The following is a 26,188-nucleotide window of genomic DNA, read 5'->3' as shown; positions in this document are numbered from 1 at the left end:
CCGTTTGTGCCTCCCTGTAATCACAACATCACACTTAAGTCACTCTAACAGAAACTAGTTTCTCACCCAATCAGAGGGAAACTGTACAGTAATACATAAATTCCTATGACTTCCAAGTCACATCCTTTCCAAGACTGCATGAATCATACATTTTTGTCCGGAAATCCACAGCAAGTACTTCACTATGAAGAGCAGCCATTAATAAAGATAATATTTCAGATTTGAGAAAAATGTCCTGCTACGCCATTTTGTTTTTTTTCAATCTCTCTGATCCTCGATTTCTACACATCCCACGATGCATTCCTTCTCTTAATCACCTTCTATGCCATCCTTCACACTAAATGGATTCAAAAACTTAGCTGAAAACAGAATACCTGTCACACTGCCCTCTTAATACTGATGGTTCAAGGGGTTTCAGTGTTTGCTAGGTGGTGGTCTTGCATTAAAAAGTATTGGTACTCATTGCACTGCCACAATAAAAGCCAAGCATTTAACATGAACATTTATGGTCCTCAATAACCCAGAAGTCTTAATAAAAATGAAAGCTGACATTGGCATGAAGGATCCCCCCACACGAGCTGTCTTTAATGTCCAAGACGTTCCATTAAAAGGGGAGCACTTCCTCAGAAGCGGAGCTTTTATCCTGATTGCTTACAGGAAGAGGAGAAAAAAAAGAAGAAACCAAACGACCTTCATCAGCTCGACAACTAGCCCTTCCCTCATGTGAGCTTTGTGAAAAGAGGCGGCGGCATGCACATATGAGGAAAGTCGGGACACGCGCACCGAAACATGTGCATAGATATACAGTAGGCTTTCTGTAGGTTGTCACGGGACAAACAGATATATACACACACACACAAAATATAGGCTTCACCTCTGAGTCACTGGATACTTAGTATTATTTTAGTGCACATAGAAGCTATCTCACATTTGATATCATAATGATTATTATGAGATAAGGAAAAAGCCAAATCTCCATGTTCAATTAGTGCCTGCGCCGATGCCAGATAGATAATACATGGAACTGGCTAATGTCCTTGCTTCTGAACTTCTTCAGCCGTTTCCCATTTGAAGCCCGGTAAAAAGAAGATTGGGACAGAGATTTCCATCTGTGATGAACACAACTGTTGAGCTATATTTAATAAGCTGGTCAACAACACTCTCCTGCCGAGAGGGACTGCGTTTTTAATGACCATCCTGCTTCCAAAGTCTCAGATGTGCGGCTCGATTGCTTGCCACATAGCAGACAAGGCAGCCATCTTATTAATAGCAACACACCGCACATGCTGCAGACTAAGGAGCAGAAACCCAGGGAGGGAGAAAGGGAGAGAGAAACACTGGCACATGGAGAGAAAGCGTGTGTCCCTCGCATGCTTTTACTGTCTGTGAAGGCAGGGAGACAGATGGGTGCAGTGAGGAGGAGATTAGATGGAGGAGGCAGGGCACAGATCGGGGTCTAAAAAATCCAGCCCTCACGAGAGTACGTCCAAGCCAGCCCCCACTCAGGCCAGAGAGGGGGCGGGGGGGTGATGGATGCACCCTGTGACTGGAGCCCTCGGCACGCCCACCATGGAGACGCCACCAAGGCCAGGCCAGAGGAGCAGGCAATCAAAGAGAGAGAGGCCAGAGGGCTAGGATGATATAGGAGGATCCAGCTTATTAAATAGGCTTCAGGAAGAGCATGGGGCATCTGAAGTAAGTTGTCACTCTGCCACCAACAGGCACAAAAGGAGTCTCTGTTAGAAAAAATGGAAAGTTTATGTACTGTAGGCAGTGATGACAGACTGTGTACAGTAAGAGTAGGAGTACTGTCATTAAACACACCGACACACCAGGGAACTCCAGAACAGTGTGTCACCGCTGATTTACTTTTTTCTTTAGCCGGGCCTCGTTATCCTGCATCTGAGCAGCAGGGGAAGAGAAATGTTTGTGTGAGACAAATGTGAACACCTATCCATTAGTGGTGCAACGGATCATACAACTCATGGTTCTCACAGATCGGATTAGCACGAAAGAAAAAAGGGAGCAAATATAACTTTTAGCGATCCCTGATCAGGTTTTTTTGCCGACGATACAAATTGCTAATCAGTGCTGATCAAAATTGTTGTTTGATTATTGCAGCCAGTCAACAATGTTGCAGACAATTCTTTTTTTGGCCACTGTCCCAAACATCATCTCAAGTCAGTAAACCATTAAAAATGTTTCCTTTTACTTTTATAGAGTCACCTAAAATGATTTTTCCCCCCCCTTATACATTCAAACATTTGGTTCTCAACAACACTACATTACGTAGACCCGCGGTCCGTTACACCACGACTATCCACACTATGTTATCATATCCTACCGTATGCCACTCTGGAATTCAAACACGCAGGAGAGTATGACTTTCTTTTATTGGCGAGCAAGTCGAAATGAAAAGCCGAATCAGGACATGAACAATCTTGTTTCCTGACTTAATTTCCATTCAGAGGGCAAAGTATAAAACTTAATGTAAGATTCTCTACCTGGCTCTGCTAACACAGATAGGGAATGATTACACAAATCCTTTTCTGGAAGCCACCTGAAACCAGGTGTGCTCATGCCACAGTGTATAATTCATTTGATGATAGATTTCACCATCACCACTAAGCAGATCCAGACACTTTGATTTCTTTCTTGTTTACTGCGTTGTCTTGGCAACAAGAACGTCGTACCAGGTTTCACCTCAACATTTAAGATGGAGGAGGAGGAGGAGGAGGAGGAGGAGGAGGAGGAGGAGGAGGAGGAGAGGAAGGGTAGAGTACAGCGGAGGTTGTGAAAGCAGGTGCAAAAAGATATTTCTTCACTTGGATTTCCTGTCACATCCTGCAGCCCACTCCAGTCCTAAACTTTATATAATTACAACAATCTGTGCTCCGAGAGAGACTGTGTGAAATCCGATTGCCATTGGTAACATTCGCAGCAAGAGTCCCGGCGTGATAGAAGGCTTCCTGTTTCAATTTGCTAGAATCTGTCAAGTTTTAGTGGCTTTTTTTTTTTTATCCTATCAGTGGGGCATACATTTCCATTCAGGGGAAAAAACAGACCCGGTAATATCCAATTTACTGGGAGGCAGAGGAGATGGTTTCACTGGCAGTATAATAACATGCTACATGGAGCGTAACATTATGGAGTATGAATATAAGAGGCATTTATGGTAAAAATTCAATCGAAAAGCAGTCATCATTCATCGGAGGAAATCAAGGCAATTAGTAACACTTTAATGCAAATTGGAGAACGCAAAACAGATCACAAATCCCTGGCACTGTAATAGGAACCCAAGAAGAGCAGCTCAAATGACCGCTTTCTGATGCACATGGGCCTACTCATCAAAAAACAAGAACACACCGTCTACTCTGCCTAGTGACAAGAAAATTAAATGTGTGTGTATGTATGTAATACCTGACTTATACCTCTCACGCACACCTGGCATATACATAGTACTGCGTTGGATTTCGTGTAGCATGTATTTTCATTTTTGATTTAAAATCTTTTGTCAGGCGGTCTTTGATTTAAAGTATTATATAGGCGTGATACAATAGTCCCTTATAAGTTTGGCCCAACGTAATTCCATGGCTGTAAAAACATTGATGGAAGAGCTGGATGAATGATGGGGAGCTCCTGGGCCTAGAATTAATAAAGGAGGTCGTTGTTGTAAAAGCATGTGAAGAACTTGTCAGGAAAACCTTCCGGCTCTAATGTTCAGCCTTTTGTGAAAGTCACATTTTTCAGAAGGTGCAGCTTTCAGCGAGCTCCTCAAACCCTCTCTGGGGCTCGGCAGAAGCTCTGCACAAGCATTTCCGTATGAGTATAAATTAGGCATTAGTGTGTGTGGTGTTCGGGAGTAAGCCACTTAATATCTTCCTGACCACAGTATTGCCTTAGACCAATCCTTTATATCACGCAAGAGTGATTTGTTAAATGTAGTTCGCTGATATGTAATGTCGAGTAAAAGCCATGTGTTACATTTCCAACCATGCATGTCCAAAGCAGCATGTTTGTGGCTTGTTAATATGTTCACAAGCAGGCTTTGTGAGCGTGGCTGAGTCTAAAGATTTCTCATTTGGAATATTACCACCACATTAACAATGTAGGAGAACATAAACATTGCTATACACACCAACACCTCAATATCCTAATAGCCTGTCATGTACATTGTACACGACACCGCTATCAATTAAATGCAAAACAAACAAGCCAGCCTTTTTGAACGGACGGTCGAATACGTGACTGACTGTAATATTTTCAGGGTGAGGATGATGCTGTGTCCATTTGGCTCTGGAGTCTGCAATTCATGGATGGAGCTCAAAGGACCGGCTCATTCGCATAAGCCAAAGGACTTCCTGCATGAACTTACCAATAGAGAGTAAGGCTCCATCCTAATTCAATGACGCATCAGAGGTACAATGAGTATGAGCAATGTTTATCACATGTCCAGGTTGAGTGTGCATGCTGCATTCAGTATTTCAGACATGGCCAACGTGGGCAGTAAATCATCATGAAATAGCACTAAGGTAGCCAGCAGATGAAAAAAATGTTCACAAAGAGAGTGTGTGTCATTTAGCCTGCCACTAAAAAGCTCTCCCGAGTACACCATGTCCCCTTTTTTTTATATCTTGCTTACAAAGAGACGTGTTTATTTCTGACAGAAAGGGATACCAGAATACCAGCAGAGTACATGAAGACCCATATGTGGTTTGAAATCTGCCGTGCAGTTTCAATTTCTGGATGGTAATGAACAAGACAATAATTTAAATGCAAACACCTGCTCCTAACACATTTGTTATGCTGTGCAGTACAGTAGAATACATTAGTCAATAACTCTCTAGCTGCATTGCCAGTTTCTAAAATCCACAGCTGTGTCACCCCTCCCCCTCATCCCTGCTCTACTGTACCTTCAGAGTGGTGGGAGAGGGTGAGCAGGCTGACGCAGGAAGCTCCGATGCCAGAACCGAACACAGTGATGCGGTTTGAGTCTCCTCCGAAGAAGCCGATGTTCTCGCTGATCCACCTTAAAGCCTGGATCTGGTCCAGGAGCCCGTAGTTCCCTTTAGCAGCCTGGTCACCAGTACTGAGGAAGCCTGCAACACACACAGACAACGAGAGATTAAAAAGTCAACCAGAAACATTCTAATTAAAAGGAACAAAATCACATTTTTAATAACGATATTTGCAATTGACCAAAAATAAAAAAAGTAGTTGTTCTACAACTTGCACGTGCAATAGGCCGCAGATAATTATTTTCCTTGTGCACCTGCAACATAAAAGCGTTTGTGCAGTGACTAACCCCACCCTAAATGTTTTCAGAAGAACAATCACACCGGGTGACAGAAGCGCTGACCCCATGACTTATTGGACGACATGGCTGTTGGTAAAATAGGAGCGCGTGTGACCACATGTCGTCTGCACCTTATCGGAAATCAATGGCATTACTCCCCGGGTGAGTACCCATCAACGGCTATATTGAGCAGTCCTGATGAAAACCTGAGGAATCTATGAAAACTCCACAGATGGAGAGAAAAAGATGATAACAAGATTAACAATCATTTCGATGCTGCAACCTCATTACATATCCCATCAGAGTTACCACCTTGCTCTGACATATTTTTAATTCTCTCCCACACTCTGAAGTCCCAGATACTTCCAGTCCAAACACTCACAACAGGCACTATCCGCGCACATTTTCCTCTGTGTCCGTGTAATCTGCTATATGATGCCTTGAGTTGGACAGTGAGTCTCTCTTGGGTACATCATAGCTCATGTTAACACACCACCCTCTCCCAGCTGCTCTCCAGGGCCTAAGCCCTGCTGAATGATGGGTAATCGAGAGTCGTGGGAGAAGATCAAAGGCAAGCAATCCCTGAAGTCCCCACGGTGGACTCAGTGTCCATCAAACCCCTGAACATGCATGCAAGGTGACAGCTAGGAGACGTGCGTGAAAAAAACCAAGACCCCCCCCACCCCCCCTCTTTAGTGGCATCACTTCACAAGCAATAACTGTGTTGGAATGCTCAGAAGCCTCCCGTGACGGTTCTTCAGTATCACAGCATTGTTTCTAACATCTATTTCATGGTCTGTGCCTCATATAATGAAAGCGCTATCCGTATTCAAGTCCTAAGGGGACAAAAAGGAATAGTTTGGATATCAATATTGCACAAATAAATATATAAATCTTTATTTTTTGACTGCTTTGCTCACTTTAGAAAAAAAAACTGATTACAAAGCATATGCTCTGGTCTTGTGTATGTACAAAAATGATGCATTTTCTTTTTTTTGTGTGAATCAGAGACTATGCAGGGCACAGCCTCCTGCCCCACCCCCAACAGGACACCCGCCTCGCCCTGAGTGCCTGTTGGAAGCAACCAAGAGGGTGGGCAGGGGCAAGGCCAGGCCTGATCATTGATAGGAGAGAGGCGGTGGCACAGTAAGCAAAGCAAGAGACAAATGGATCAACAGATGGTCTCCTTCAGACGCACCCCTGAGGATGACAGAGCAGCAGGGCACATGCAGAGAGAGAGAGAGAGAGAGTGAAAGAGACAGGCAGGGGAACAGAGACGCAGACAGAGAAAGAGAACGAGGGAGAGAGGAGAAAGGAGGACTCCAATTGAAGAGCTTTTCTTTTTCTCTTGCGGCCCCTCCTCGCGTCGTCCTATCCAAAGGACAACAGCTTTTACAACCCTCTCCCGGGTGCCGTGGAGAGAGGGAGGAGACAAGACTCTCCCAGAATAACCCTCATTTGCGAATTGGTTCACACTTCACCAATTGTATGTCAGATGGGTTGAGAAATGTCAGGAGACCGGCAGGAAAAACGGATTTTGTGCAACTGTTTGCCTAATTGAAAATATATAGCAAAACAGTATCCGTTTGGCATTGTAATATGAGGCATTACTAAATGACAACATGTAAATCATTGGAGCTGGATCCCCAGCTGGCAGAATAAAGCACCGCTTAATGTTCTCGTCTTTTTGGGATTTATTTTTGTTTAGCAGTGTTGATTCCTCTCTGCATCTATAAATGAAACTGGTCATTAAAATGTAGAGGTGGAATCCAATATCTTAGACAACAAGGCATGCTGCAGGCACCATTTTAAAATACATACAATATAGCTGCTGGTTATGTTTTAATTGGAAAGGTGACAGAAAGTATTTTCTTTGGAAAGCAATTAAGATAGCAAAATAATTGTTTTCATGCATGGTTATTTCTATTTTTACATCTATAGCAGACCATTGACTTAATGCTTGCGCTCTGGAGGTGTTTGCTCTTTTTAGTTTTCAGCATGACCTCGGGACTTTCAGCCTACTTTGCTTCATAAGGTACAGGAAATGACTATTTTAATAATGTCACATATCACACTACGTATTCCCTTTGTCTCTGGATTGACTTATCTAGATTTCCGAACCTCCTCAGTCACCAGGGATTGGGTTATAGATTTCCAGATCTAGCAGATGATCCCCGTCTCATCAGCACTGCGTGGGCTTTGGCCCCTCGTGAACCGTGACGTGTGGATCACTATCTGTTCACAGCTCACTCCTACACAGGACCTCGGGATTCTGGGCTGCAGCTCAGTGCTTCTGAACTATTTGGTCAGGCTGACTTTGTGCTTGACTGCGCTACTAAGCCTGGCATTCAATCGAAAGTTTAATACACACTAGGTGCCGCTTTACAATAAGCATTTAATTATAAACTGTAATCACATTATATCCATCTTTGTTAGTGGCCTGCACTTAAATCGATATGCAAATTATCTTCTAAATGATCTGACCAATTAACTTTAACAGTAAACACAATTACAAGTTAATCCAAATAATAATAATTAAATAGTAAATAGTTCTAGTTAATGTGATACTTTGAAAGTGATGTGCATGCAAATCAATTTGTGCTAATTCAATTTCTCAGCGACGTTATTAGTCGTGGCTGTTCTTAGTTCAGTAACAACATTTAGATTAAATGTGGGATGTTTTATTTCTCAATTTAGTCTCAAAAAATGAGGCAAAGCCCAAGCCTTACACCTTCAGGAGGAACATCGATGTCGTAAATGCTTCTGAACTACACTGGAGAGAAGAAATCCCCAAAAGTCATCCCGTGTTAGACCAACCGCCTGGAATCATGTCCGTCAAATCCCAAACTCATTAAACAAGATCTGTTGAGAAAACCGTTGATATAAGTTACAAAAATTCAACCAATAACATCTCAAATTGTGAAACAAAGATACTGAAAAATGGAATCCAACCTGTCTACACGTGTCACCTGGATAAGAGAGTTCCTGATCCACAGCAAACCACCAGTATGAGTTAATCACAGGGATTCTGTACATTCTCGACGTGTAGAACTGTAATTTGTCCTGACTGATTACATGATGTGTTTTTGTAACGTGTCTCAGAGCTGCTCGTCCTTGACAGTGATGCGGTGAACTGTTGCTGTATGAAGAGCTGGTATTGGACTCAGTCCTGATCTCAGTCGGAGTGGCGGTGGCAGCCGTGGTCCGGTCGCAGCCGGTTCAGGTCGCACCTGTCACCTTGCATCGCTCTCGCTGGACAAACACATTGTGTGTCTGTAGGACAACTCCCCCTGCGAGGAACTGAGCCACCCTTGTCAACTTAACATGACCAGAGGGTCGGTTAATGTATACAGCTCTGAGGAAGCTTGAGCTTCAGCCAACGAGGCCGGAAGCATACACACGAAGCAGCAGAGACCAATTACACACATATTCACACACCAGCCATAATCGTTGCATCACCATTATATCAACGAAAAGTGAGTTTATTTTTCAGAAAAAGCCAGCGCCGAGCGTGATGCCACATAATGCAGTTTGCGGCTTGATCGTATTTTATCAATAAGCGAGCACCGCTATCTCAGTCTAAACTGAGCGTCTCTGTTTCCTCCAGAGCCGCGGCAGCGATTTCCTTTTGCCATGCCTCTCAGCATTGATATTGCTCTATTGATTATGATTTAAATGTCTGTTTCCCACACGGTGGGCTATAACTCAGAGTGTTGCGGAGAGAGAGGTGATGATAATGATCGCTCCGACCCCAGACATCTCTCTTAGCCTGGTCTCCCAGATAATGGAATGTGTGTAAAGTAATGGCGGAGGGTGAGAAGGGGGTGAGGAAGGGTGACGGGGAGGGCAAAAGCTTGTTATTGAGCTGCCGAGTTAGCTTACATAGGGACAAATGGAGGGAGCAGATAGGGAGGAGGAGGAGAGAAAAAAAGGAGGAGGACAAGGAGGATGGGAATAACAGCGGTGACGTAACTGAGGGAAAGTTTTCTGGCTTTCATTCATTCTCGCTGTTACTGTTACTCTCTCCCTGTTGCTTTCTCCCTCTCATCCTCTCCCTCTTTGGGGGTGCCTGTTAACAAGGCCGTCTGTGTCCAAACTCTCCTTTGGTACTCCCCCCGCCTCCCTCTCCCTCTATCGGTTCTCCCCCCTCCTCTTCTCTGGGGAAATAAAGGGCCACACAGTTGCAGCCTTGACAGCCTCCCCTAAGAATCCCCCACTACAAAAGAGCTCCAACTTCCCCCCAGCCAGGCCTGGGCTGAATGGGAGCCTCTAGGGTGTGGATGAGAAGCAGAGGAGGGAAGGGAAGGGGCCCACCCTCCACACAGCCACATAAAGGCCCTGTGTGTCATGCTCCCGATGAGCAAGGGACATACCCAGAGATCCATCCTCCACACAGGGAGTCATTCCCACAAGATGTGTCCTCCTCTTTTTTAGGGGGCGGTGAAGGTTTCAGCACGACGTCGAAACAACAACAAAAATTAAAAAAAATGAAAGCAGGGTAAAGGCAAGGGGGCAGGAGATGAAGGTGATTGCCACTTGGATCAGTGTACAGCTCCTTGTTTACAGCTCGCTGCCCAATAGCATGGCTGGAGCGCAGTCTGATCTGAGGGCAGGAGAGCGAGAGCGATAGAGAAACAGAGAGAGAGAGAGAGAGAGAGACATAAAAGGGCAGGCAAGCACAAGAAAGGCTCTTTATGGTAGCCTGAACACTGCAGGCCATTTACCCAACACCACATCATTGTTTCCGGTGGAGGAGAAAATAAAGACTTGAAAAAACCCCAAAACGTTTTGATTGTCGTCCCCACTAGTTCTGTATAAAATGAATACAGCGTAATAGCAGAATCAAAAATAATTTATGCATGAGCTCTTGATTCCAGCTGGCCTCACCACGAATCAATAATTAAAGGAAATATCAGACCGGCTTGAAAGGAAACAAAGTCATCCCATGTTTCAGGGGCCTGCCCCTCGACACTGGGCAAGCTCAAACTGAATGATAACATGCTCACTAAACTGTAGGTCTCAAATAGGAGTAGACCAATGACTAACAGAAACCTAGTTCAGCTTGAATATGCACCCCCTGTGCACACAATGACACAGACAGATGAGGCGTAGGAAGCGTGAACCAACACTGCGACTGTATTGCGTGTGCTGAAAAGGTTGTGGGACAGTCTGATGCCTGGCGCTGGAGATAGAGCATCATGCATACTGTGCTGCTGTATACAGACTGAGCCACTCAAATGGAAAATGTGGTTTGTGTGCAACAAAGCACTGTAGGAAAAAAAAGCAAACAACAAAATGTCAAGAGTAAAAACCTGCGACGCACAAACACTAAAGCCCATCTGACACATATCTGAGCCCCTAAAACCCAGATCTCTTGCAGACAGACAAGGGCCTGTTACAGCAGACAGGGATGAGAAACAGATACTGTAAGCAGTGCTGGTGGTGCACGTGGCAGCTGTTGGTCGTCATGCATGTGACTTTGGGGCTGCTTAATCTGATTGTTTGATGTGTCTCGGTGGTCAGGCGACACTATTCAAGGGCTCAACAGCAGCCCTGGCAGCAACTAGAAATGAGCAGTTTGAATATGTATGACCCCTGGCACTGGCACCTGAACGCCACTCAATCAATAACACATCGTCTAGCTGCTGTCGGCTTTCATTTTTTATTTATTTTGATCTCCCTTTGCTTCCCTCCCACCCTCCCTTCAACATTTCTCCCTTTGCTCGAGTCATGTTTCCTGTCGTCCTCCGCTCAGTGTCTCTCTCTGTTCTCCCCCCGCCCCCATCTCCCTCCCCTCCCACTTATTACCTTCTCTATTCTTTGCATCTCTCGACATCTTTCCTTTCAGCGAATAGCACAGACAATGGATTCTCAAAGACAGTGAAAGGCTTTTTACACTAAGGGAAGCTTTGCATCTGGCAGCTGGTGCGGAGGCGGGCCTGCATGCTGCTGCAGAGGGAGAGGGAGAAGCTGGTGTTGCAGAGTCACAACTGTGAGGTCAAGCGGCTCTTTGGTTCCAGACGGAGGAGCATGCATCTTGGGGAGAACAACAATTTGCCTTAAATCTCGTGTTTAAAAGAATATACATTCTTACAGTATACTCTCAATCTTTTGTTCAAACAACCCAACACTATGTGCAAGGTGTTCTGTCTCAATTGTTGGCCCCAGTGGGCTGCAGGAGTTCAAAGGCATGGTGTGAAACATGACAGCTAGTCGGGGTGATGTAATTTGAGGGCGTGGTGAGAAAGTTTAGCACCATCCAGCTCAGGGAGGCCGAGGCAGTTGTGCAGTGATGCGCCGTGATCCCACGGAGCAGATCAGAGGCCGGCTTATCAAAGCACACCAGCGGAGCAGAGTAGGACAGAGAGGTCGTCATTTAACGGATCTTCAAAGCCCAGCTCCTCAGGTTCAGGTAGCCCTGATAGCTGGCTTTAATGACTTTAGTTTTGGTTGACCCTTCCTCACAAGAAATACGCCCAGACAGTCCATTCTACAGCTTTTATTCTCACTACTGTCAATCCTTTCTTCTTAAATGTGTTCCTTTGTAAAACCCTGCCAACTTTAGATGCAAATCAACGACAGCAATTTAAATGGACATCTTTTTTTCCTGAGGATTAGCACTGCTGTGTGTAAGGTGTGAGTGATGTTTTATTTGTCTTCGGAAGGGTATATTATATTTCTGGTGTTGCTGCTGCCAGTGAGGTTGAGTTGGGATTTAGAACTCGCTCTAAATTGAGAGGAAGTAAGGATTAGTGAGGAAACGTGCATTTTGATTCCGCTTAACGAACACTGAAAATTTGGATCTGCTCCGATTTTAACTTGATCGCCAGTTATGTTACATATGTTATTGCACGTGTACACTGTTTACACTGTGCCACACAATAATGAGCGCTTAAATAAAGACTTAAAATTAAGTTATGGTGATATATAGTTTTCTATTTACAACAAATCAAACTGAATTCTAGCCTCAGCCTAATATATCGTATTCCTATGTGACATAAAGCTCCATTGTTGTCTAAAAACTATTAGAAACAGATGAATCAGACACAGCATTGCACTGGATGACATGTTCCTCCATAATGATGAAAACTGATACTGTTGCTTTTTTGTCAATCTCACATAAACTGCCTTAAATACCAGCACAAATCTTTGGCTGAAAAGAAATGCCCCAACACTTTTCAAGATCTTATGAGCAATTATCTGGCCTTTTAAAATAATCTAAGTATATATCCGTGCCCTGCTTTTAAGTGAGTTACATCTTCAATGGTCACAAATGGGCTTGTTGTTAGTGCCAGAGGCTGTAGCTCTAAATCATTACAGGAAAATAATTACATGAGGAAAGTTAATATAATATAAGAATCAGTGTTTTCATTTCCCAATCTTAGCCATAATGAATCAGCGAATGCATTCATTATTATTCATACAATTTCTACAAAAAATAATCAATAATTACCTAATTAGTTATGACACATGACTATTTATGGAGAATAAACATGAATACGCCTAAATAAAGATGCTGTTTGCTTTAAAAAACTATATATAAAGATGTATATATTAATATCATATAACTGGAATTAGTAAGTAGAACCAGAATCAATAAAGTGTATATGCAACCAACGAGCAAGGACAGTTTGCGTTTGGAACAATTAGGAAGTTTGTGTGTGTGACTGGCTGCACCCTGGGCTGCAGCCATGTGTGTATGAGAGAGTCAATGGAGGTGCCGTGGCACTGAGTGTGCAGCTACTGTGTGCATAAGTGAAGAAGAGGGCTTCCAACAGAGAACAGTGTGTGTGTGAGTATTTGTTTGCGTGGTGAGCATGTGTGGAGCAGCAGCAGTAGTGTGCGAGTGCTCGGAAGGGGAAGGGGGCGGTGTATGCAGTGTGGTGAGGGAGGTATGGATATTAATCACCAGGAGGAGCATGGTTCTGTGGCGCCGGGCGGAGATGGATGGGGTGTGAGTGCAGTGATGTCACCCTGACAAATGGAACGGCCATGTTGGCTGAGACTCGCACATCGCCTCTCATTTCAATTAGTTCCTCACACAACAACCCACCTAACCCACAATCTGCAGGTTACACACATACAAACACATACACTTTGGCCACAAACACACAACCCCCACCGGTGCCCCTACTCATAGCACAGCCCTCTAACAAGATGCACTGATCTGTAAGGATACAGTGGGGGTCCTTTAATTACTCTAACTCAATTATGACAGCACTTTTGCTTTCAATCCCAGCAGCCAGTCACTCATTACCATTCATATTATCAGCCAAGCACACTGAATAGGTCTACGACCAGCACACTTCCCAGTGGGATCTGGCAGAGGGTCTGGGTGTGTTTATGAACTAAAGATTGGGCACTGCCTGTGTGTTTTCCCACAATATCAATTTAATGAAGGGCCGCAGCGGAGCGATGGCTATACGAGTAGTCACTTGGGCCAATGGTAATGATATGCATCTACTCTCTGATGTAGAAAGAGGTATACGATCTGTACCAGTCACCATAGTGAGCAGTGGCGCTGACTAACTGAGTTCAGGTATAAAAGGCCTTGCCTCCTCATAGCTTGCAGCCTTGTTCTTAAAAGCCTAGCACCAATAACGAATGTAGCCAGGGCTGATTTTGAAGTGTCTGTCACCCACACAAGAAGTGTTAAGCCCTGTTTTTAAAGGTCTGACTGCTGCTAAGGAGCAAGTGAGCCTCATTTCAAAGTCCTTCCTTTCTTGAGTGAACTTTGACCTTGTAGAACTTCACTGTGCTGTGGACTTTCCTCCTCGCCCTCCTTGTTAAACTACCTCTCAATCACCGTCTTATTTCTCCCACACCTTCTCTCTTTCTGCTTCCTCCCTCTCTCTTCTCCATCTGATCTCTGTCTCTCTCCGCTGCGATCCTCCTCTTCCTCTCTCCAGTGGGATGATGCAAGAGGATCACTTTGGTATAAGCTAGGGCAGACTGGGCCATGTGAGGCTGAACTGGGCTACGCAGTGCACACTGGAGCACTAAGTTGGGGATTTGATCAGAGCCTCCAGGGCCTCCAGCTCCATTTCCAGCTTAACATCAGTGGCGGTGGGTATCTCTTCATCTGCCTGTGAAAGCGTCAGGAGGTTAATTCCAACCCTATAGAGAGGAGTGAGAGGGGGAAGGAACTTCATTGTGCTACAGATCTAATTATACCCCTACACATCTGCATTTAAAGGCCCATCTAAATCTAAAGCCTGAGAAAGACCCAACAAAATGCAGCAGCAGTCAATGCAGCAGCCCTTCTGTGAACTGTGAGTACATGTTTTCATCAGCAATCAAAGTGGGTGACTTGGGAATATGGACCTGTGGTTATGTGGATTGTTAACAATGCTCACCACCACTGAACATATTTGATATGTCGATATTGGTGGTCGGATGAGTTCCTGTCTCCAAGAAACTGAAACCACTCAGTGCAGAATATATTACCTTCTACCTTCAGAGGGTGCTCGGCTTGCTTGGCGTCACATATTCCTTTGTTGATGAGACATGCCTGTGCTCTCACCCCAAGAACAGTGGGAAATGAAAAATGGATGAAAAGCTTTTAAAATAGTGTGTATGATTACCATAACGCTTCGAGTGTGCCTGTTATGCATTGTTGCATGTAACACAAGAGGCACACACAATACAAAAGACAAAAGATGACTTATTTGCTTTATTTTCTTTCCTTTCAATTGATATTGAAGTCCTGTTGCTAGCGAGAATCTGCACAATTGAACAGCTGAAGTTAGTCAGTATTTCATTTTCCTTTGCTGTTCTTTCTTTTAATCTAGCAGCACTAGAGGACTAGGTTCCAGCAGCAACAAAAAGGTTAGATCTCGCTTCCCGTTTCATCTCGGCATCCTGCAATCCCCAGGGACGTCTCTCTGTGCTTGTCTGCGCTGCTTGGCGATGGGAGATTGTGCTCTGTTTGTTTGGCTTTCTTCCCCCTCCTCGTCGTGCTGAAATCTGCCTGACAGTTCGGCAACATGGCTCACGCCCCACAGGAGCTACCGCCAGATAAAATGTCACCGTGGCTTTGTTCCACGCGACCTATAGGCTGGCCAGATGCACTGTACACCTGAGAGCCCGAAGGCCAACGCACTGAGTAAGAGGAGACAGTGACAGAGAGCAGCATCCAGTCTTGTTAATATCGCTGCATGTGCCATCGCCACATTTTGTTAACTTCTCACGTTATATCCCCATTGATAACAAAAAAAAAAGCTTTGATGGAAAATCAGACTGGAGGTTTTAACCTGAGAGATTATTACAGATATATCATCACCAACAGCACTAATTTAGCATCCTTCTACATTGCAAGGAGACGTGATTGGATAAGAGCCCCCTATGCTCACAATGACTTAAAAGGATGGTTTGGATTTTTTCAAGTGGGGTTGTATAAGGTACTAATCCGTAGTCATTGTATTACCTACAGTAGATGGCGGTTGGCACACCCCCAGTTTGAAGAAACAGAGTACCAGCATGGAAATCAAGCAATGTACTGCTGTGGATGGGGGCAGTAGCAAAAACAATTTTAGCCACCTAAAAGAAATGCCCACCTAACAAATCAATATCCAATTAGGTTACAATAATTTGTACACAACAAGGAAGATGTAGTTAGTTAGTATTATTGTGTGATTTTAAAGGGTCAGTCCGGATTCACCAAAGTCCTACGTGTTCTAGTTAAAATTATTGTTCCTGTCAAAGTAGTCTTGTGGTTTTAAAGAGAGCATAGTGGCTCGTCGTCGGAAAGGGTGGTCTGCCACAACGTACACTTAATCAGATTTTTATATTTTTTATGGTGGGCCTTTTGAATCTTCTACTTCTGCCTGCTTATCCAAACTGGGGGGGTGTCAACCGCCATTTATTGAAGGTAATACACTGACTATGAATTAGTACCCAACTTTAAGATAGCAGCTTCTCAGTCTGTCAAACCTGATCCATTTTTCTCTGAACGGCAGCGGCACCAGAGCCAGCTCCCGTCTCTGAGCCTCAGATGACTCTTCACACAATTTCCCTAAAGAGGCCCGAGCGAAAAAGCCGACTGGTCCTCTCACAGTCGAGCAGTAGGGCGGTTGCCACTGTCAGCTCCTGTTAGCTCAGCCTTCTCTGGTACATGTTTCAGAGAGCACAAACACACTCATCCCAAAGGGGCTCATCCGTGCACCTTCATTCACCCCGACTCCCCTCACCCCGCCTCAATAAATTAATAAAGGAAGGAGCAGCTCTCGCAGGTAATTTAATTAAATATGACATCCCAGCTTTAAAGAGCAGGCTGACGAAGCAAAAATATGACGGGACATTGTCGGAAGAAATTGTCACAGTATTCGTACATGACCCCCGCCCCGACAGCTATATGCTCTCGTCCCTCTCTATCAGCTGAGCATCACCACATACCCCATTTTCCAAGGACATCTCTGAGTTTTATCGCATGAAAAATGCTATATGCTGCAGATTTCAGGGCTTGTCTGTCAACTAATTTGATGCTATCCCCACCAGATCTCTTCCCCTAATTGAGTTTTTTTTGCTTTATTTGATCGCAGACATTTATACATTCATATGTTCGAACTGTGCATGCTGCATAAGCCTATGGGCTTGTCTAGGGCAGATCATTACACCTTTCAGAGAGTGTAAACAATAACATGAGCTCAGATATTTGTTATACACCAAGGACGTGAATAAGTGTAGCCGATTTCTGTCAAATATGCAAAGGGTACTGTATTAGCATATAAGAAAATAAAACCCTAATTCAAGCGATACATTCTCATTTTTTAGTGAACATGGTTACTCTGTAATTGTGATATTATTATCAAAGCAACTGAATCAATGTGACAGTGTATTTAATTTAAAGACATTATAAAGTGTACGCTCCTTTTCCCCTCGGTTAACACTCTGTGTGTATGTCATCCCCACTATCTTCTCTTCTCCCCTCATGCTTAAGAGGGCCGACTAGAGCTGGGAAGGATGAATCGAGCTCCGACGTATGAATGGAATGACAAGCCAACTCAGTCAGAGGGGAAACCACTCATTATACAGATTGTTTTGTGGACCTTCTGGGTAGTCAAGGCCAATGTCACCTCTCCTGAGTCCAGCCCAAGCCTAAACGAGCATTGCTGCCCCGCCGCTGGCCATCTCCCATGTGACACTCTTTGTTGTCAACTCTGTATCCTTCAGAGTGTGTTTGCCTAGAGGTTACAAGGGTGGATTACTGACCCGACTACAATGCCAATAATGGGAGAGAAACTGACGTGTTCTAATGGAAGGAAGGATTGTGAATCTTATTAGCTGGACATCTTGTTTCAGTCAGTGCTGCAGTATCCCCTCTGGCTGCATGATAGCACCAGCAGCAAACAGTTTGGAGGTGCAGAGCAGAAATAAAGCCAATTGTCTTGATCGAATCATCCCCCGTTCTGCAACCCCACGTCTATTATTTCACTTCAGTGTCCACTAACTGGCTGCGCTGTGGATAAAGCTCTATAATGTCTATTAATGCTCTCTGTGGTGCTATCAAGACATATGCTTATGACAATACTTTCTTTTCTCTTTTCTTGGATAGGTTAACAGTAGCTCCCATGTTAAGAGACAGGTGGTTAACTGCTCTTCCTGTTTGTGAGTTGTTACTCACTGCCAGTAGCATCCTTACCTGTGGGGAGAAACCATGCAGCCCTGTTACCTGCAGCAGCCTGTGCAACGGTGGCAGATTTGTTCCATGCCGAGCTCCTGAGTTGAGCCTTATCTCTCCCAGCCTGAGAATCCACCTTTCTGTCCTCAGGATTGGGGTGGGGAACAGCCCTGAGTGGCAGGCTCCTTCTCTAATTAAACCAGCAGAAGCATTAGTCCCGCTTGTGAGCAGTGTGAGAGTTTTCATAATTAACCGTGCAATTCATTCATTATTTAATTTAACGAGGTGGCTCAGTGGCCAAACATACAATGGATCGTGAGGCCTAATTTGGGGAAATGCCACAAAGATATTGAATATCTGAGATGTTTTGGCCTAGCCACCTGTAAAGCTCCTGGATGATGGGGGATCAGGAATAATGACTGAATATTTGGTCTTTGAAGAGTGTCTGCTGGTGGTGTAGGCAAACACAGCAAAGCACTCGTATTGCAATGTCTATTAAATTCAAATGAAATGTAAGTCTAACCTTTCTAAGCTCCTTAATTCAGCTAAATTGGCTCCAGAGGAGGCTAATTTAGCCCTTTACAACATGGAGGGAAATGGGCATTAGAGCAGTGGTGCCACCAGCAAATGGCACTGAACCCTGACTTGTTTGCAGAGAAAAATGTGTTTGCTTTCTATCTCAAAGAAATGGGGCTTTCCCTGTTCTTAAAAGCTTGTCAGACATTTTTCCTCCAAACTATTTATTCACACGCAATTCCTGGCATTGCCATTATCATCTTGACCACCGTGGTATTGTTGGCAAATGTAAATGGGGGTTGACATTAAAATGCAGCACGTAAAGGCATGCAGTCAGCATTTTATAATCCTGCATGATAAATGTTACCTTGCATTTAGATACCAAAACTATGATACCAAATCATACCGGGCTGTACTTAGAGCCCAGCCTGCTCTTGCCGGGGAGGTAATTGATACACAATCCATGTCTAAAATGATGGGGGCGGATGATCAAGTTAGACAACCCTACACAATTATTGAGTCGGTCAATAATCTGTTTTGATGCAGCCCTTATACCACTTACAATAATTCATACTGTTCCATATTCTCAGTCATACATAACAGCTTGAGCCACTGATCACAGACCCAGTGTGACTCATCCTGCCTATGCCCTTTCATATTTCACGAAGGCAGATATAAAACGTGTAACATCCTCCATATATTGTTGTTGTCAGGTGAAAACCTTGTACTCTTTGGTGATCTTGACGTTTCAAGAAAGTCAAAGAATTACAGAGTTCCTGAATCAGTCAGGGAGAGTGACACACAACTTAAAATCTGAATTCAGCTTACATGGTCTGACACTTTTAACAGTTCAACTAATATGATCTGTGTCATTGCATTTCTGCCACTCAGGAATCTATATCCCTTTTAATCCCTGTCAAGCATTGTTAACTTGTTTACTGCTATATTAAGCACCCGATATGCTGCCTCAGAGAGAGGTATACAGCTCCTGGCAATTTGCTACCAATGAAAGCATTAGCCTCACAGTGGCGGTACAGCAACAATGGATTGAATTATACGTCTTCTTGTATAGTGGATTCTGCAGACCCTGTATTTTTGATTTCATCAAAAATGTATGGAATACTGAGGTCTGTTTTTCATAGAAATATCACTCAAAAAGGTGCATGGTACAGTGTGCTATGCATATGGGAAATGTTGGCCTTGTTTACATTTGGCTTAGCTTCCTTGGGTTACTGCTCATGCATTTGTATAGCCACTGCTGTGTTTGCAGCTCAGATTTAAGGACTGCTGAGATGGGGAGAGCAAGATTAAAATATACAGTATACAGTAAAAGCCTGGACATCTATGGCATTGTTGCAAGTGTAAACCAGTGTAAACAAAGCAGCAGGCATGGTGTTTCCACCACAGAGATATCACAACACAAATCTCACAAAAGCCAGAGTAAAGCCACTCCCTCTGCCTCCACTGTCAAGAAATAGAATAGCATTACAAGACTTGTAGCTGTGCTCCACTAACCCATAAGCACACATTTCTAATTGTTCTAGCTGGCCTCTGGGGCTCCCTTCACAAAGCTATGACCTCTTTACAATCGGACTACGCCGCACGACCCACCAGGACCCATAGGTGAGCCCGACTGAGTATGATCCCCTTCGGCATTGGGAGCCCTCTCCTGAGATGGCAAATCCAAATGCCACCTCCGTATCTGTCAAACATCAAACACACAAACACACTTTTGCACCCACGCACATAAAAGTCAAACACCCTCAGACAGCACTATTTGTTCTTCCTATCCCCTTGAAAGTGCACCGAAGACCAAATGAAAGGTGAGATGGACCGCGTATGCTTTTTCAACCTTTCTCCTTCCTGGACAATCTAATAACATCAGACTTTGGTGATGCAGCAAGGTCGGCCCCGGTCCAAGGTCGCTCTCTGCTGGGTCCACGGCTGTGGAGGTGTGCACGGGGGAGGGGAGGGTACCGGCAGGCACACGGCGAGTTAGATGAGGTCTGATCCCGGATCTGAGAGCCCTTCGGATTACAGTACAATACCTTTATAATTGAGAGTGATAAGGTCTGTGCCATTTGAAATTTGTTGCAAGAGTGCTGTTGATAATTAGTGACCTTGGAGAACAGCCTAGTTGTTTGTTCACAGTACAACATGAAGCTCTTGGTGCTTCAGCTTGTGATGAGGTCCATGCTGATGCCGACAAAATAAAAGCCACCTAAACAGCTGAGTGATGAGGAATTACACACTTATCAACTCCGATCTTATCAGGGGGCAGGTATGATTTGAAACCAGAGCCACAACTTATTTTGCAATTCTGTTTTGGGCTTTGAAACAATAATCTCTATACTTTCTTTCTATCTCTATCCACTAGAGTCCTCTCTATCTGTTTTCTGGGGGACATGTCAGGGGCTAATTGTTAAGAATTGAGTTATTGAGCTGTATGCCCTTCTACAGCTCCCGAAGGACTAACACCAATACAAATAGCTTCCAAACACTATTGGAATTCCAGTGGAGTGCCCCTGACTTACCACATCCATAATATTGTTCTAATAATTGGAGCTCACAGGCCATCAAATATCATTGCTGGTTTGTTCAATTGATTCAGACAGGCTCAAAAGGGGAAAAAATCATGCATTTGCACATTTGAAATCAGAATGGCTTTCCTTATTAATGATGGGAAATTTGCGAGGCAAAAGCGTTTTGTCATTTGTCCTTTGTCTTTTGGCTAAATGTTATGTAATATGGTATGCAGGGCTGCACAGGTTTTGACAGGACAAAACAGAGCACATGCAAACAACATGCACAAGTAAGCTGTATCATTTGGATCGAAACACAAGGTTGATATTCCACCACCCTAACTGCAAATGCCCGGGTTGATAGCCGCACCTAATCATTGTAATTGGATCTATACCATAATCGAGTAATTTGGTATAGGATTTGCGTTGTTAGGGTTCTGTTCAAATGTAATAGTTGACAAGGCGGACGTTCTGTGGCCGTCGCGGCGGCTCTGAGACGTTGAGCGCAACATCACATCCCGTCAGTAAAGGCAGTGGATTACTTTTGGTGGGCGTCTGCTGACTTGGCAAGCAGCAGAAGGAGGTTGAGTGAAGGTAAGTGGCAGAGCCGGATGATAATGAAAACAGTTGTGATAAAGATGTAATGGATGTGGGATCGGGGGTAACAAACATTCATGAATAATATCATAAGGGAAGTGTGTGACGCGGATTGACTTAGTTTGATAACACGCAGACAATCTGCACTTTAAAATACATCCCTGTCGACTTTCCTTGCACAAGCTGCTCTTATCACCCGCGAACAGGACAGAAGCAGCAATGTGTGCTATCAAACAGTTGTCGTTCAGAAGTGTTTGAACATGTTTTAAAGCATTTCGAGTGCAAACTGAGTTTAATTGGAGTGGCTGCTGATTAACACTGCTGTGGAAGAAGATGAGCGTCGAGAATATCAACAGTACCCTCAGCCACAGTGTGCGCCTCTCTCCAGGCTGGGCTTTAAACATCAAAGTTAAAAAAAAACGGAACAGCTGCTGTTGTATGAAAGAAACTGTGACTATAGTGAAGAGATGAGACTAATCAATAATATAAACAAATGTGCATCTGATGTTTCACTTTGTTTGCATTCATGTATTCTTTTACAATATTGTGCTGAAGCCAATGCATGTGGGCGTGTGCAGTAGTAAAAAGGGATATGTTTGCCTGTGAGATAAAGTAAAAGGAGCGTGTCTTTCTCCTGGTGTGTTGCTGCATGTCTGAGAGATGGTTGTAACTGTTTGAGAAAATCCCAATTATTTTTGTATTGCATGTATTTGTGTGCTTGAAAGTGTGTTGTTGGTTTCTCTTAGCAGCATCTAAGTGCTGTAATTGCCGAGAGTAAATGTGTGAGCGGCTCTCCTCCATGCTTCCCGGTACACAATATACCCAAAGGGAAGCGTGAATAATAAAGACTTCAAATGACAAGCACGCAGCAGGGTTAATGATAAAGGTCAACTTGCCAGCATGCAGCCAGTGAGTGTAAAGGACAAGTAGCATGGGGTCACAACTCACATGGGCTCTTGGCCAATATATGGGAGCAGGACCCACAATTCTTCTAAACCAGATGAGAGCTGCTACTCTGCAGCAACCCTCCCTGAGCGGCTGCCATGTGCTGCACGCTTCACTGATGCTTTTATTAGCCTGCTATGTTGTGTTAGCGATGATAGAGACAAATACAGTTTGATATGGGAAAACACAGCCAGGCTCATAATTGTGTAAATAAAAAAAAACGGAACAGAATATAATGGGTGGAGAATCTTGGTGCAATGCTAGTGAGGTTGTGGATTTTCTGGATTACACTCGTATTACTTAAGAGCAGCAGGATGTTCAAGTGCAGCAATTGAAAAATAACACGCAAAGGGAGAGACGGCGCTCCAGAGGGCCAGCAGGTTTGACAGGCAGCTCCACGGAGAGAATGTCAGCCAACACCTGAAGCAACTCCAACAAGACATTCAGGACTTATCAACACATTTTGCTTCTATTATTCATGAGAAGACTGGCATTCGCTCTTATCAGTCCGGCGTGATATTTACAAGAATCCCATGAACTTCTTTTGCCTGCGAGGAACAAAGCCTCTTCTTATTCTATGGACTAATCTCAATAAAGCCCTGCTGTTGATTAGGCACTCTGTGTGCAGTTAAAAATCTGTATAGAATTAACACTGTAAAATTAAAAAAGTCCAACAGTATGAAGTCTGGAGGATATCTTTTTTTTCTCATCCTTGCTTTCATTAAATGGAATTATATTTCCATAGCTTACTATTTCATATTGCTATGTTCATTTTATTATTATTATTTAAAAAAAATCTAAAATGGAATATCTGCTTCAAAATGTACCATTTCATCACCCATCCTCAGAGTCTTACTGTGATTTACACATCGGCGAGTATTATTTGTGGTGAATTATTATTATTATTATTATTATTATTATTATTATTATTATTATCTTCTGCTGGTGAAACAACCCCTTGAAAAACATATGTAATCCTCTGATAAACATTACAAATCAAATTAAGCGACAACAGTTTAAAAAGTAGAACTGTGTAACATGTGTGCAGTATCAATCGTTAATTTTGACGGGAACATTTCCAATTCATTAAAAGTATGTCTCAACTTTCCTTGCATGCATCACACACACATGCAGCTGCTCAAACCATGTGCATGCGTAAAGCTTCCTTGGTTGAACCTGATTCCCTTTGCATGTCATGATGGCATTTTAATTTGTTTTCTATGATTTGTTTTCCCAGTTTATCCACAGGCATGTCAGACTTACACTGTAAATATGTAATTTTAAAATGAATTGTTAGGTATCTGCACCACTACCCTTCCTCTGTAAGCTGCTTTGTCATGCTGTTATTTTACATCCCCTCTTCAGGCTGCTGTTTCCTTTGTTGTTGTTGTTGTCTTACATTAGAATCAAAACAAATCAATCTTCAGCAACACGTGGATGAGACATTTTTAATTCTAGTCATGAAGCACCAAAGGCAGGTCAGTCTGTCAGGATGAGATTATGGTTTCAAGGATTTCCTACAAGTGCTTAAAATGGACTCTGGTGCAATGCTTTTTGAATATACTTATATGTTTTAGTTTTTAGTTTTATTAATCTTTTGCACAATTATTTCACATTTAAACCTTCAGATATTTAAAACTACCTTGTAAACATTCAACACTGACCTATTTCAAAGCATCAAATGTTTCTACAAATTAAATCTGACTCTTTCTCAAAATCAACACTCATAATGTATACAACAGTGTAGCCAGCCCTACCTTAAGTTAAATCAGTGGATGTCATGACCGCTGTCCAAGGTGCTGAAATGGGGCTGTCCACTGTGTTCAGGGATCCCGCTGCTGGGGGCTGATGTTTAATAGCCTCATCATTTGCTTCACCATCAAAGCTCATTATATATACCTTGCTGTTCCAGATCCTAGTTGCTGAGTCTTAGAGACGCCAACGCCAACGCTGAGCTCCCTCCACATTTCAGAAAGTTCTGCCTTGTTAAGAGAGTGTTTAAAGTTATTTGGGAGCCTTTTGTCATTGGTCGCTTTGGTTAGTTTTGCCTTCCTATTCTGGTGGAAGATTCTCCTGTTTTTTTGTTTGCTTGATCAACGAAAAGATATATCAAGTTATAAATGATGCATGTGATGTGTTCTCTGCACTTGAGTCATGTTAAATTGTTATTTAAAGTAGAAGAAATTAAGAGAAAATGTGATTATTTTTGTGTCACTGTTAATAATATGAATTTTTTTGTCTTACTTTAACTCTCCCAATTATCCACTATTTCCTTACAGTGTTGCACATTAGACCTTGACTACAAGTTTATTTATAAAGGAGACTGTCATAACCTTGAAAAAAACCACTGAAGACAGCTTCTGTGTTTGCATCCACATTTCTACAAAATAAGAACAACTAATCAGGCTCATACAATGATGCCTAGAGACAGGTACAACCCCCCCAAACCCTCCCACACCTGAAATGACTGCAAAAGTTACATAAGCAGAGGGCACTCGGGCAAAGGCAGTGCCATGTACATTGGCTCACTACAACAAAGCCCTTCCAGTGTGTTCTTATTCTCTACATTTCCCTCCAGAGTTTCTCCTCGTTCCTGGGATTGAAAGGAATGGACGGGCAAAGGAAATCCCACTTGGATCAATTTTATACCAATCAAAGCTCCTAAATACTCAAGGAGATGAAGTTGGACTAAGTAGATCTGCAGCCACGGCTCAGTTAGCTGCAGAACGTAAGGATAAAGTGCACCTCTTGTTCACAGCACCGAGGACATTATTGTTTTTTCTTCACAGCAGTCAGTTGAGCAGGAATTGAGGGGTTATGACACATTTTTGTCTTAAGTGTAAGCACTACACTGGATATCTGTCTGTGTATTCTGCTACATTAGCAGCACCTTTATCATCTGGCATCTTTCACAAAGCTTCAAGCAGTCACGATTCTCCCTAAATGGGCATTCGTTCTCACCTCTGTCCTCTTCTAATAATACCAATGTCCTACTCGAGAGGTGTGACTAAGAGCATTGTGACCAGACCTTGTTCACACGCTGTCCCTCCCAACCTTCCTCCTTCTGATTGGTTCCACCCACTGTACAAGTGCATCACATGCTGTTATTTTTGCTCCCCCTCCCCAGTAGTGCTGCCCACTTCAATGCATTATCCCAAAATGTCCACCTACCTTTGCCTTAGCAATCTCCTTCACTACCACCTCAATTGCTGCTCTTTACCAACAATGCCCCCCCCCCCCCCCCCCCCCCCCCCCCCCCCCCCCCCCCCCCCCCCCCCCCCCCCCCCCCCCCCCCCCCCCCCCCCCCCCCCCCCCCCCCCCCCCCCCCCCCCCACCCCCCCCCCCACCCCCCCCCCCCCTCACACACACACACACTATGTTCTCCTCCCCTTTCTTCTAGTCCTACTATCACCTTCCTAGTCCTACTATCACCTTGCCAATTCGACACCCCTACTCCTCACCCTCTTCAGACTCCTGCCTCTGTTAGCCCCTCTGCTGCAGTGCTTTGTGGTGGCGGCTGCCTCCCACACATGCTAGGACTGCTGACCTTGGCGGTTAGGCTTGGCCGCTGCTATGATTAATGCCTCGACAAGACCAGAAGCAAGTACCTCTACCTGCCTTGCCAATATATATCTTCTTACACACATCATTCCTGTCTCAGGACACACCTGATGATGGACAAATCCTAACCTC

At 43.8% G+C, this 26,188-nt stretch overlaps 1 protein-coding gene across 10 annotated transcripts in view; it reads right to left on the bottom strand.

The window, feature by feature from the left end:
- nlgn3a (neuroligin 3a) overlaps positions 1-26,188 on the bottom strand; it is a 91,131-nt gene that overhangs the window by 33,335 nt on the left and 31,608 nt on the right. For 7 of the 10 annotated variants that reach the window (XM_034543320.1, XM_034543321.1, XM_034543317.1 and 4 more), the window contains one exon: positions 4,914-5,099. In XM_034543320.1, coding sequence (XP_034399211.1) covers positions 4,914-5,099 — 186 coding nt within the window. Of the gene's footprint in view, positions 1-4,908; positions 5,100-26,188 lie in introns of all 10 variants that reach the window. The other 3 variants (XM_034543324.1, XM_034543323.1, XM_034543325.1) reach the window with 1 other exon arrangement.

Source organism: Cyclopterus lumpus, chromosome 10, assembly GCF_009769545.1.
Source record: "Cyclopterus lumpus isolate fCycLum1 chromosome 10, fCycLum1.pri, whole genome shotgun sequence".
Lineage (NCBI taxonomy): Eukaryota > Metazoa > Chordata > Actinopteri > Perciformes > Cyclopteridae > Cyclopterus > Cyclopterus lumpus.
The sequence above is the reverse complement of the archived record's forward strand: the minus strand, read 5'-3'. Positions and strand labels throughout refer to the sequence as shown.